This window comes from Halichoerus grypus, chromosome 4 (assembly GCF_964656455.1).
Source record: "Halichoerus grypus chromosome 4, mHalGry1.hap1.1, whole genome shotgun sequence".
NCBI lineage: Eukaryota > Metazoa > Chordata > Mammalia > Carnivora > Phocidae > Halichoerus > Halichoerus grypus.
Window position 1 is genome coordinate 132,920,510 of NC_135715.1, and position 14,206 is coordinate 132,934,715.

At 35.0% G+C, this 14,206-nt stretch overlaps 1 protein-coding gene across 6 annotated transcripts in view; it reads left to right on the forward strand.

The window, feature by feature from the left end:
- The window catches only part of UBR3 (ubiquitin protein ligase E3 component n-recognin 3), a 230,411-nt gene that overhangs the window by 90,530 nt on the left and 125,675 nt on the right, over positions 1–14,206 (forward strand). For 3 of the 6 annotated variants that reach the window (XM_078070968.1, XM_078070970.1, XM_078070969.1), the window contains exons 20-24: positions 947–1,088; positions 2,935–3,039; positions 4,066–4,239; positions 4,422–4,454; positions 6,045–6,505. In XM_078070968.1, the coding sequence (XP_077927094.1) occupies positions 947–1,088; positions 2,935–3,039; positions 4,066–4,239; positions 4,422–4,454; positions 6,045–6,505 (915 nt within the window). The remainder of the gene's footprint in view (positions 1–946; positions 1,089–2,934; positions 3,040–4,065; positions 4,240–4,421; positions 4,455–6,044; positions 6,506–14,206) is intronic. The other 3 variants (XM_078070971.1, XM_078070972.1, XM_036071982.2) reach the window with 1 other exon arrangement.

Genomic DNA, 14,206 nt, shown 5'->3' on the forward strand with positions numbered 1-14,206 from the left:
TCAGGGTTATGGGATCGAGCCCTTTGTTGGGCTCCGTGCTCAGTGGGGAGTCTGCTTGAGATTCTCTCTCCCTCTTTCTCCTCTCATGCACGTTCTCTCTCTCTCAAATAAAAAAATCTTTAAAAAAAAGTCTTCAAAATCCTTACCAATTTATTTTTCTTAGGCTTTCTGTTAGAAATGTGTTAATATCCTCTATTGTTTGTGAATTTGTCAGTTTCTCTGTGTAATTCTCTCAGATTTTGCCTTTTGTGTTTTAAGTCTGCTGTTATTTGCATATAAGTTCATTATTACTATCTTCCTGGGGAGCCTGTTGTTCTTCATCACAGAAGAGACAGATGAGCTTTCTTATTTTTCCTTGTGAGTTATTCTTTCATTGAGGGTGAAGCTTTTCAAAGGTGTCAGCTTTGTGTGGAATCTCAGTTCCATCCCTAAACTTTGTGTGAGCCCGATACCTTGAGATCTGCCTGCTCAAGGACTTTAAAAACACATTGTTAGTGTTTGTTGTTAATTCCTGTTCTTTTTCTGGTAACCGGGGAACTTCCCCTTCTTTTTTGTGAGTCCAAATATGCATTGAAAAAATTACATTTTATATTTTGTCCAGCTTTCTAAGCTGTTGGTAGGTGGGAGAATTTCAGGTTATCTATTTTTTTCAATTGTTGTGACTGGAAATTTTTTTGTTTAGTAGTTTACTATATTCTTTCTGTTTCTTTCCTTTTGTTAACATTTCCTATTCATATTTTTTTTCTAGTTTTCAGCTTAGGTCTCCCTACTCATTTTTATTCAGTACAAAATGTTTATTATGAGAGAATAGATATCTGGCATTTTTGAGCAATTTAATTAAAAATAGTACTGCATAGAAAAATATGACAAAAATTATAAAAAACAATTTAAACCACAGTTTAATCTTAAGTCTATCATCTAATTTAGTTTTGCTTTATTTTTCCAGTTTAAAACAGAGTGGAAAATTCCCTGGAAATCCTTGGCCTCCCTATAAGAAAAGGACGCCACTCCATCCCAGCTATAAAGGTCTCATGAGACTTTTGCACTGTAAAACTTTACACATTGTGCTATTCACTCTGCTTTACAAGGTACAGTAGTAATTTGAATAGAAAGACTCAGATTAGAATTTATTTCCATAATTTTCAAATAAAAGCGTTAGCAGATAATATTTACATAAAAGTACTACTTATAAAGCAAAGTGTATTTATACATTAAAGATGTGTGAGGATATGTCATAAACACATACATGTGAGTTCTGAGTTGAAAGTGTAGTGGCTACACCATTCTCTGTGGGAAACTATTCATTGTACCCAGTTTCAGATAATGTAAAAAACATTAATATAGAACATGTTAATAAAACTCAGAAAATCATTCTTAGTCATTTTTTTCTTAGCTTTTAAGTTACTCATTTGAAACTGTAGGATGTACTGTCACAGGATTTCAAGCCAAAATTTATTTGAATTTAGTTAGTAAGGTTATATTTATCAAGAGGAGGCAGTGTAGTAATGATAGGTAATAGGAGTCTGAAATCTGTGTAGTGTTGCTTATACTAGCTGGGTGTGTGGCTGAGCCTTGATTTCCTCTCTGTAAATAGTGGATTAGAAAGGATCATCTGTGTTGCCTCCCAGCCTTCAGTCACCTCCTCCTGTTCCTCCCACCATCTGCACTACCTGCCTACTGTTTGTTGAACACCAATTGATAGATACTATATTATACAAATTACAGATGTTAACTTGTGTAATCCTCACAATAATTCTGGTCTATTGTTCCAATTTTAAAAATGAGAAAACTAAGGCCAGAATCCGTTGCTCAAGGTCAAATAGTTAGGTATATACAGAATCTGTATAAAAGAGGTTTTTAAAAGGTTATGAAAGTTTACTGTCTTCACCACTGTGCCACACAAAAGATGTACAGAAAAGCCTTCTTAGTAGTCAAAATAAACATCAGAAAGGCAGCTAACTCAAAGTCTTTATTCTTTAGTCAGAATAAATTAGCTCTTAGGTGACTAAGTCCTTTTTCAAGCCTGCCCAGCCATTTGGGCAGTTTCTTTTGTACTCTCAATGGTCTCACCTGCAGCTGGCAAGGTACTCCCACAGAACCTCTTCTTTTTCCCCTTCCATCATTTGGCCAGAGGGCTTTCTTATAATGAGGACAACATGATGGCTGCCAGGCCATTTTTTTCTTATGGTATTTTTAGGTATGTTCCGGTTAGTAGTTTGTTGCATCATATTGAATGAATGATTGTTGTAGGTTAGCCCTGAAATCCTGCATAAGATGTGTAAAGCTTGCAATGTGTAATCCACATCAGGTCAGATTTATTGATGTTTCCTCAGAGAAGTCTCTCTTTTAACTAGTTGCATCCCTTTTTCCTTTCTCACCCATATAAACCACATACTAACACATACATTTACTCAACTGCACAAAATACTCAGGCTGAGAACTTTAATTTTAGAGACATTTTAAGAACATTCATATTCTATAGATATTTACTGTGCTTCCAATTATATGCCAGGTGCTATGCTTAACACATTTACATGAGTTATCCTATTGAGTACACTTATTTATCTAGTATTTTTGTCATCAGGAGAAAGAGTATCAGCAAATGAGGATGCGAAGCATTCTTGTTAAATTATTTTATTAGATACTAGTATATAATAATGGATTTAGTGGACTACTTAATGTATTACCTTTAGGAATCCATGAACCAGTATTTCTAGATACTGCTTAAAATACTGTGTGATCTTGAGAAGGAACCTGTTCTTCTGATTTTAGTTTGTCTTTTCACCAAGATGTAGCTTTACTTATTTTCTGATCATGCTGTATATTTATTTATATATATGATTGTTATTTTCATCTATAACAACATGTTTTTGGATACTTAAATATATTGTGTGGAAAAAGTAATTATGAGGCATTTTTTTCCCCTCTTTAAAGATTTTGATGGATCATCAAAATCTGTCAGAACACGTACTCTGCATGGTTTTGTATCTGATTGAATTAGGACTTGAAAATTCAGCTGAAGAGGAATCAGATGAAGAGGTAAGTAAGTTTCTTATGTTTTTAAATATTAAAGTTATAAAATGCCTTAACAAAGGTAGTGTGTCATCTGGAAATGTATTTATGGATTCATCATATGCATAAGATATTCTTAACTACTGGAAAAAGGCCCTTTTTGATCTTCAAATACATATGTTCTTTTAGAGGTTTTACTCTACTTATGATATTATTGAATTTGAAATTTGTAATTCATAATATATAGATCTAAGAAAAGTGGTTAGTGCACTTCTGGCGTTATGCTAATAACATTGACTACTGATAAATAATTGTTATGTTAGGACTTATGTTTAGATATCCTAATTTGATTAAGGATTATTTTTGAGTAGCAAATTCTTTTTGGAAAGGTTTTAAGTGAATGAAGTAAATGTTGTAATATGGGAGAATTTTTAAAGTACTCAAGAATACAAGTTGTTAATATGTTATAGGACTTTAGAAGTATCATTTCCATAAAAGCAGTTGTTACTACAAATTGATTTTACAAGTGTAAGATTCCCCTCATCCCCTCTCTCCAAAAAGACAGAATATAGCACAGCATAATAACAGCAAAAAACAAATAAGAGACTAGGCAGTATGTTGTTGTCTAAGTTGAATCAACGTATATTCTTTCATTGATATTAAGAGATCATTAATATTTCCCCAAAACTAGGTCAGACTTTGATTTTTCAGACTTTCTTCTGCAATTAGTCCAAATTAGCATTACTTGACTATATTATGAGTTATTACTAATAGATGCTGAAAATACTCTGTATGGTTAAGTATTTCCAGATTGAAAAATGTGTTTTTTTCAGGAGAAATTTAGCTGACTTCCATTGGACTTATATTAGTATTGAGAAATTTATTCTTATATTTTATGTTTGAATTTGTGTTTATTAGCACTTTATAATTTGAAGATGAGACTGTAAAGGATTTGGAAATAAGACAGTGGATGATTATTTGGGCTGGTTACATCTACCTTGTACATTAGACCTGACTTGGCAAGTTTTCATATTCATTATGTTCATGTTTTAGGCGTCAGTGTGTGGACCAGAACGTTGTCACGACAGTTGGTTTCCTGGCAGTAACTTAGTGTCAAACATGCGACACTTTATAAACTATGTTAGGGTGAGAGTTCCAGAGACTGCTCCGGAAGTGAAGAGAGACTCACTTGCAAGTACCAGCTCTGACAGCTTGAGTTCTTTACAAGTAAGTGTAGAAGAGAGAAAGATAAAAGGAAAGACTCTATGTTATGTTGGGTATATCGTTTAGACCATCCTTTGATACTCAAAAGAAAAATGTGGTTGTAGGTAACTTTAAATTGTCTTTTGTTTACTGTGATATATCTAAGCAACTTTTGCCTCACCCATCTTTTTCCTTTAATCTGCCAGAGTTCACGAAGGCCAAAAGTTCTTCAAAGAGAGGTAGATGTATATAATATTTGCATTAACTAGCAATAAGGCTTTAACTGGAAATCGGAAAAACACTTTGAAGTATTTGTGTGTATATGTGTGTGTTTAATATGGTTAAATTAAAAAGAAAAGTTTACCGTGTGTGTGTTTTTATATAGTGATTTAGGCTTAAAGAAAATTCATATTATTGAAGTTAAAAAAATAATACTTAGTATTTAATAGTGGGTTTTTCTTAGGATTTTGGACGAATTATAAGCAGCACATTTGGGTCTGTTTGCATTTAGCATTGTTACTAACATCTTAAAAATGTATGTTTCCTAAATCAAAATAAATTTAATCTTTAATTGCTGGCAGCATGCCCATTTACAGATTTTTTTTTTTGCTTCTATGGCAATTAACTTTAATAAAATAGGCACACACAAATCTTAATATATTGTATATTTGGATTTAACTTGGAAAATCAGCTTTTTCATTGCATGTAGCTTAATTAACTAATTTTTAAAAGGCAGAAATGAAAAATCTTGAAATGACATGCCAAGTAACTAAACTTAAACACCTCTAATCTCTACAATCTATTTTTCTGGGTAGAGAGCACTGCATCAGAAGTTTCTCTTAGTAGAGTCCATTAATAGGAGCTTTCTTTGCCTTTGACAACATGTTTTTGCTGTGAACACCATAAAGAATTTTGACTAAATTGAAATCTTAATAAGAGGCAGCTTTTGCTTCTAATGTTGGTACAGAGTACTTTGAAAAACAGTTTGGATGTTAAAAATAGTGTATACTATAATTTAGCTCATAAAAGCTCAACTGATATTGGAGCATCCTTTGAATGCTTGCTTAAAAAAATTAAATCCATTAAATTGACTCGTATCTTAATTAAAAGATGATTTCTAAGAGCTCTGATGCAGTTTGACTGCATTAACAAAAAGACTATTTGGAAGATAAATTACTGAAATGTTTTAAAAATCTGTTCAGATAACAAATTATAGTGATATTCAAATATGACAAGATCAGTTTGATTTTTCATCTTTATATTTTAGTAACTTTGTTAGAAGTAATTTTCAAACTTTGACGTTCTTTAAAAATGAAATTAGCAGTTCAGATTCATTAATTTAGGAAAAAATTTATAATTTACTTAACTAGAAAATGTAGCAGTCTTGTAGAAGTTAGTAAAGAGTATAGTATTCTTTTTTTTAATAGAGTATAGTTGACGCACAGTGTTATATTAGAAGAGTATAAGTATTCTTGATGAACAGTGGGTACAACATCTTTTATTCCTGTAAACTGGTGAGGAATTTCGCGTATGATTCCTCTTTAATATGGCTATAGCTACTACTCAGGTTTTGTCTATTTTTCCTGGTAGATAGGCCTAGGAGGCTGAGAGAGAGGTGTTACTGTGGATAACCACCTTTCTCCTCAGAGTTGTTTCCAGATTGAATGAGACTAAATATATTTAAGAGAGGTGAAGGGACAGACTTACTCAAAGAGCAAATCTATTGAATAAATCCTCAGATTAAACTTTGAACATTGTAGTGCTAATATGTTTTTACACTTAACACTGAATAACTTCTCTTGATTTTTCTTTCTCTTTTTTAATGGTAGAATTCTGGTACAGCTCAAGTTTTCAGCTTAGTAGCAGAGCGTAGAAAGAAGTTTCAAGAGATCATCAATCGCAGTAGCAGTGAAGCAAATCAGGTGGTTCGTCCCAAAACTTCAAGTAAATGGTCTGCTCCTGGTTCGGCTCCACAGTTAACTACAGCCATTTTGGAAATTAAAGAAAGCATATTGTCTTTGTTAATTAAACTTCATCACAAACTCTCAGGGAAACAAAACTCCTACTATCCTCCTTGGCTTGATGACATAGAAATTTTAATCCAACCAGAAATTCCTAAATACAATCATGGAGATGGTATAACTGCAATAGAAAGAATTTTATTAAAAGCTGCATTGCAAAGCAGAATGAACAAACGCATCATTGAAGAGATATGTAGAAAAGTGACCCCTCCTGTACCACCCAAAAAAATCACTGCAGCAGAGAAGAAAACATTGGACAAAGAAGAAAGGTAATTTTTATTTTGATGTTTTAAACATATATGGTACAGTTGAAAATTTGATATATCCCCTTTTTTGGCCATCTGAGGCTAATCACCTGGATGTTTAACAGCTATAATCATAACTGATTCCTTTGTAAGATAAAGGGAGCCAAACATAGTCAGTGCTTGGGCATGTATTATGCTTGAGTTAGTTGGGGGTGAAAAGACAAGAGTTTATGACCCCAACATTAAATTACTACTCTAAAGTTGTAGGCGGGCCCTTTTAGAAAAATTGCTACTAGTAGGTTATCTAATAATTCTGCTGCTATTTTAAAAAACTATCATCAATTCAACTTTAAATGAGAATAGAAAGTTAAAAAAATATTCTAAATATTTCTCAGAATAAAAATTTGACTGTTTTGGGTTTTTTGGTCTTTTCCAATCTTTCCAACAAATGATTACTAATTATTAAACAAGTAATGTTTTAAAACATATTTATGGCTCTAGCTTTTGGAACTTCAGGTTGCTTTTAATTTGTTGTTATGTAATGTATTTAAAAAATTTTTTAAATTAAAAAAAAATTTTAAGTGAATTCTACCCCTAATGTGGGGCTCAGACTCATGATCTCGAGATCAAGAGTTGCATGCTCTACTGACCTAGCCAGCCAGACGCCCCTGTTAAATCGTAATATTTGTAAATTAAAAATAAAAATCTTGGGCGCCTGGGTGGCTCAGATGGTTAAGCGTCTGCCTTCGGCTCAGGTCGTGATCTCAGGGTCCTGGGATCGAGTCCCGCATCGGGCTCCCTGCTCCTTGGGAGCCTGCTTCTCCCTCTGCCTCTCTCTCTCTCTCTCTCTCTCTCTCTTTGTCTCTCATGAATGAATAAATAAAATCTTTAAAAAAATAAAAATAAAAATCTTTCTTGGATAATGTTCCTGTTTACCAAGATAGGGGAGGACCAATATAAGAGAGGCTTAGGCTTAGCAGTAAAGTTGATATGCTCAATTTTGTACATTACTGAGTTTAAAGAGGACATCCAAGTGGAGATGTCCAGTCAGATAAAGGGTTTGAGACTTAGGGGAGAATTCTGAGTTAGCACTTTAGATGTGGGCAGTTAAAGGCTTACATATGGAAGAGTGTGTATAGTAAGAAATGAGAACACTTAATATAGAACTTTTATAGAATAAGGAAAAAACATTAAAGGGAATGACTCTAAGGTGACTGAAAATGGATGGCTAGAGTGGAAGAGGAGGAACAATGTAGAGAGTGGCGTTCAAGGGGGTCGAGAAAGGAAGAAATAGTGAGATTATGCTACAAAAGTTCAGGTAAGATTGGCAGTTCCCTTTGATTCAGTAGTTAGGAGGTCATCCTTTGGTAACTATATCAGGAGCAATTTAAATCACATATATAGTTGTACTTCATTTCTGATGTAATTAAATTTGTTACAGATAATTTATATTAAAAGTATATACAAAAGCCTTCAGTATATTAAGAATGTAGAAGAAGGTGCCTGGGTGGCTTAGTTGGTTAAGCGTCTGCCTTCAGCTCAGGTCATGATCCCAGGGTCCTGGGATTGAGCCCTGCATTGGGCTCCCTCCTCCTCCTCAAGGAGTCTGCTTCTTCCTCTCCTTCTGCCCCTCCTTTGCACTCCTGCTCTCTCTCTCTCTCTCTCTCTCATTTTCAAATAAATAAATAAGTAAATCTTAGAAAAAAAAGAATGTAGGAGAGTTTTACTTCTCACAGTATTTCATAAATAGGGGTTGTTATAAATAACATATAATTTATATGACAATTCATTAATTTTGAATCAGTAACTGCCTAAGATTTAATAGATACACTGATAAAATTAGAAGGTTGAAAAATGAGGTAAAATTTTTATTTTTGTTAACCTCTTAAATTGGTGTATTTTCTTGGTTATAGAATAATGTCTTTTTTTAAAGAAGATAAACTTTTAGTGAATCAGTGTTTATTTTATTTGGTTATTTTGGTTTATCTTATAATTATTACTCATAATAGATGTGATACTGGAGTAGTTCAGATGCTATTTTTACAAAGGCTCTAATGCTGTTGTAATAAATAATACTCTGAAAAAAGGTTTTTTTTTTTTTTTTCCTTTTGGGCTTTGTTTCCTTTGAGTGGTGATGATGATGATATTGACAAGGCCCTGAAGCTAATTGTATATCAGACAGCTAAGGTTTAAGATGAATTTATTTGAATCTCACTATGCTTCTCACATTATCTTTTCTCAATTTATTTTGGATTTTGCATTGAGTTTCATAATAAAGACCAAACAGTTTATAAACACTTAATGGTGATCCATTCCCAACTACCTCACCTATGGACAAACTTAGCATCACTTTCATAAGAGTAACTCATAGAGAACAAAATACAAATAGGAAGGAAACCTTTAGACAGTTATAACAATATGCAACCTCAGTGTCTCCACCTCTGGGATAATAATGGAAAATTCCTGAGTTGTACGGAATCTGCCAGAACTTGTCTTTTCATCTTTATTCACATGTATGCCCAAGTTTAGAAAAGAATTATCTAAATTAATAAAAAATTCACAAGGAAAAATAATTGACATTCTTTTTCTGCAAATCATAGAAAGCTCTAGTATAGAATTTTTTTCTTTAAACAGGTTAAAACGGCATTCATTTATTTACTCACTGTTTCTGTATGTCGAAGTGTAGGTGTGGTATGACTTGCTTCTCTACTCAGAGTCTCACAAGGCTAAAATCAAGGTGACAGCCATTATTATCTGGAGCTTATAGTCTCCCAGGCTCATGTGGTTGTGGGAGAGTAGACATGCATTTTAATACTAGTACCAAGCAGTTACATTTGAGGTTTCCTTATGTTTGATATATGGAATTGTTACTTGAAATATTCTTTTGTGGATATACTCTAAATGTACATGTAAAGATGATTTATAGAGTGGCATAACTGATTGTTTAATTAAAGAAACATAAGAAATTCATAAATTTACAGAGTAGTGATGTAGGAGACCAAACATGTATTCTGTCAATGGTGTTGTTTCTTATAGCATTTTTGGAGGTCCAAAGAATGCTTTGAGCATCTCTAGCACATCTTTGTTTGTTTCCATTTCTTCTATGGTGGCAAATTTTTGTCCTTTGAGGATGGATTTAATTTTTTTTAATTTAAATTCAATTAGCCAACATATAGTACATCATTAGTTTCAGATGTAGAGGTCAGTAATTCATCAGTTGCATATAACACCCAGTGCTCATCACATCATGTGCCCTCCTTAATGCCCATTACCCAGTTACCCCATTCCTCTGCCCAACTCCCCTCCAGCAATCCTCAGTTTGTTTCCTATAGTTAAGAGTCTCTCATGATCCCTTTCTGATTTCATCCCATTCAATTTTCCCTCCCTTCCCCTATGATCCTCTGCGTGTTTCTTATATTTTACATATGAGTGAAACCGTATGATAATTGTCTTTCTCTGATTGACTTATTTCGCTTAGCATAATATGCTCTAGTTCCATCCATGTTGTTGCAAATGGCAAGATTTCATTCTTTTTGATGGCTGAGTAATAGTCCATTGTGTGCGTGCGTGCGTGTGTGTGTGTGTGTGTGTGTGTGTTTGTGGTGTGGTCTGTGTGTGTCTATCTCTCTCACATCTTCTTTATCCATTCATCTGTCGATGGACATCTGGGCTCTTTCCAGAGTTTGGCTATTGTGGACATTGCTGCTATAAACATTGGGGCACAGGTGCCCCTTAGGATCACTACATTTGTATCTTTGGGGTAAATCCCTAGTAGTGCAATTGCTGGGTCGTAGGGTAGCTCTACTTTTAACTTTTTGAGGAACGTCCATACTGTGTTCCAGAGTGGCTGTACCAGCTTGCATTCCCACCAACTGTGTAGGAGGGTTCCCCTTTCTCCTCATCCTTGCCAACATTTGTTGTTTCCTGACTTGTTAATTTTAGCCATTCTGACTGGTGTGAGGTGGTATCTCATTGTGGTTTTGATTTGTATTTCCCTGATGCCAAGTGGATGTGGAGCATTTTTTCATGTGTCTGTTGGCTATTTGTATGTCTTCTTTGGAGAAATGTCTGTTCATGTCTTCTGTCCATTTCTTGACTGGATTGTTTGTTTTTTGGGTGTTGAGTTTGTTAAGTTCTTTATAGATCTTGGGTGAAAGATGGATTTAATTTTTAAAACCTTTTCATTTTGGGGCCGCCTGGGTGGCTCAGTTGGTTAAGCATCTGCCATCGGCTCAGGTCATGATCCCAGGTCCTGGGATCAAGTCCCACATTGGGTTCCCTGCTCAACGGGAGCCTGCTTCTCCCTCTCCCTCTGTTTGCCGCTCCCCCTGCTTGTTCTTTCTCTCTGTCACTGTCAAATAAATAAAATCTTTGAAAAAATTAACTTGTTAAAAAAAAATAAAACCTTTTTATTTTGAAGAAATCTCAACCTTACTGAAATGTTTCAAGGATAGTACAAAGAACTTCCTAGACCATTTCAGAATAAGTTGCTTTACCTTGGAATACTTGAATATGTATTTCCTAGATCACAATACAGCTTTTAAAATAAGGAAATTAACATTTTATTTGAGTCTGATAAAATCTTTAGATCCCAAATTTTCACAGTTGTCCCAGTAATGTTTCTTATAACAAAAAAATCCAGTACAGAATCACTCATTGCATTTGGTTGTTGTGTCTCTTTGGTTTCCTTCAACTGGAATTGGTTTCTCCATTTTCTTGACCTTGTCGCTTTTGAAGAACACAGGGCAGTAACACTATAGAATGTCCCTCAAGTTGGGCTTGTCTGTGTGCCCTTATGTTTAGATTCACGTTAGGCATTGTTGGCAGGAATACAAGGAAGTGTTGCTAATTTTCTTTTGATTGCATCCTCATCAGGTGTCACATGATTTTAGTTTGTTTCATTTGGGGATTAATTTTGATCACTTCATTAAGGGGGTGTCTGCCAGACTTCTTCACTGTCAAGTATCCTTTTTTTCCCTTTGTGATTAATATGTAATTTATGGAGAGATACTTTGAGATGCAGCAATATCCTGTTTCTCACCAACTTTCATTTTATTCATTTATTTCTGTCAGCTTGGACTTACGGATTCCTATTTTATTTTATGGGTTTTAATCTCATATCCTTGCTATTCATTTTGATGCTCAAATTGTTCTAGATTTGACCTGTGGGACTCCCTTCCATTTGGTTTCTGTGTTCTTTTGATGTATCCCCATCATTCTTTGAGCATTTTCTTTTTTTTCTGGGGCAAGAAGATAGCCCAGGTTCATCTTGTATTTGGAATTAGCCATTTCTTTTTTTTTTTTTTAAAGATTTTTATTTGTTTGAGAGAGAGAGAATGAGAGAGAGCGAGCACATGAGAGCAGGGAGGGTCAGAGGGAGAAGCAGACTCCCTGCCGAGCAGGGAGCCTGATGCGGGACTCGATCCAGGGACTCCAGGATCATGACCTGAGCCGAAGGCAGTCGCTTAACCAACTGAGCCACCCAGGCGCCCCTGGAATTAGCCATTTCTCCAAGGAGTTCTGGTTATTTTTTATTTAGAAACCACAATTCATGTGCTCATTCTAAGGGATATAACTATTTTCAGTCACTCATAGTGGACAGAACTAGGAAAAGGTGTGTGTGTGTGTGTGTGTGTGTGTGTGTGTGTGTGTGTGTGTGTGTTGGGGAGTTGGAAGGAGCAGGAAGAGAGGTGTTAAAAACTGTGAGTTCACCCTGATAATTCCAATTCCAATCCAACATCGGAGGAGTCATTCTTGTTTTCTCTCCTTCCATATTTGTAACTCTGCTCCCACAGTGAGAAACTTGGCAACCATAATCCTCAGAAGATAATTACTTTTTAAATCATCACCTCTGTATGTAATCAATTTTTTGTAACCTTTCCCACAAGAATGCTCTCTTGTGTTAGGCCATTGGATCATGGCACCTGGTGCTCAGCCACGGTCTCCACCCCCCCCCCCCCCCCCCCCGCCCCAGGCCCTTCAGGAAGGGAAGAGAGGTCAGGAGTAGATTTAATTTTTTTGAAATGGCCATTGTCAGTTGAGAGTTAAGTTTGATGAATGAGGTGAGTGATCAACCTGGATAAAAATACTTTGGCTCAAAAATAAGAGTTGTATTTATAAATAAGGTCAATTTTCTTAAGTAGATCCTAAATTATACTTAAAGTAAATATTAGAAAAGCAGTGTCAAAAATCTTTTCAACACTATTGGCAAAAGTATGTAACTTCTCATGGTAAGGCAGACCACAGTGCTTGACTTTATACCTGTTAATGATTATCTCCACTAATTGGATGGGAACGGATATGTGAATAATCTAAAAATTACTATTAGCATTCTTCTAATCCTATATTCTGTATCCTTGAATCATTTCAGGTTAATGAAAGAATTCTTTTAGGTTTCCCATATAAATGACTTCTTAGAATCTCCGTGTAATACTATGCTTTGACTATTATAGTACATCGATCTAATAAATAGTCACTAGAAGACTGCTATAATATGCTCTATCCATTATGGTTTTTTAGATTTTTTAATTTTTAAAGTTTTTATTTAAATTCCAGTTAGTTAACATCCAGTATAATATTAGTTTCAGGTTATCCATTATGTTTCTAATGTCCTTTGTATCACAGGCTATGATAAATCTCTTTTGGAGTTTTTTTTTTTTTTTTTTTAAAGATTCCATTTATTTGACAGAGAGCGAGAGCAGGAACACAAGCAGGGGGAGTGGGAGAGGGAGAAGCAGGCTTCCCGCCGAGCGAGGGAGCCTGATGTGGGACTCGATCCCCGGACCCTGGGATCATGACCTGAGCCGAAGGCAGACGCTTAATGACTGAGCCACCCAGGCACCCCCCTTTTTTGAGTTTTAAGTAAAAAGTTTGTCTCTTTTGATGAGCTAATATATAACTTATATTTTAACATTTTTCTTTTTCTTCTTCCTCTTCCCCTCTTGTTTTAGATTACTATTTTAACCTTTCTTTGCTGAGGGTAAAATTTTTTCCGCTCACTAGTATTGTTAGCATCCCCAAATCTAGGGAAGCCTATAATCCAAAGGAATATTTATGCTTAGGTTTGGAATATAGTTTTGTTCTCTATGTCGTATTTGAGACTCTATATTTTTTTTACTTGAAACAAAATAAACTAAACTTGGAATATTTCTTAGAAATTGGAAAATCACTGGCTTCTGCTCATTCTCTTTTAGGAAAGACCTATTCTTAATGTAACAGTAAACCTGACTATTCTTTTCTTTTAGATTCTGTTTATATCTAAACATCCTAGCTTCTTCTAGCAACCAGTTTGCTGTTATTTGTGCCTGGGGTTAAATTGTGGGTTCCTTACTTTTCTTACTCTTGCTGCCAACTGACATATACTTAGAAATTGTGTTTTTGGAAATCCAAATTTTCTCCTTTATTTCACTTTTTCTTTTTTAAAGATTTTATTTATTTATTTGACAGAGAGAGAGACAGTGAGAGAGGGAACACAAGCAGGGGGAGTGGGAGAGGGAGAAGCAGGCTTCCCGCGGAGCAGGGAGCCTGATGCGGGGCTCGATCCCAGGACCCTGAGATCATGACCTGAGCCAAAGGCAGACGCTTAACGACTGAGCCACCCAGGCGCCCCAATTATTTCACATTTTAAAGTAAATCTTGGCTTTTATTTTTACCTGTTTAAGCCAGTGATCTTCAAACCGTTTTAAAACAGTGGAGGGGCACCTGGGTAGTTTAACTGGTTAAGCA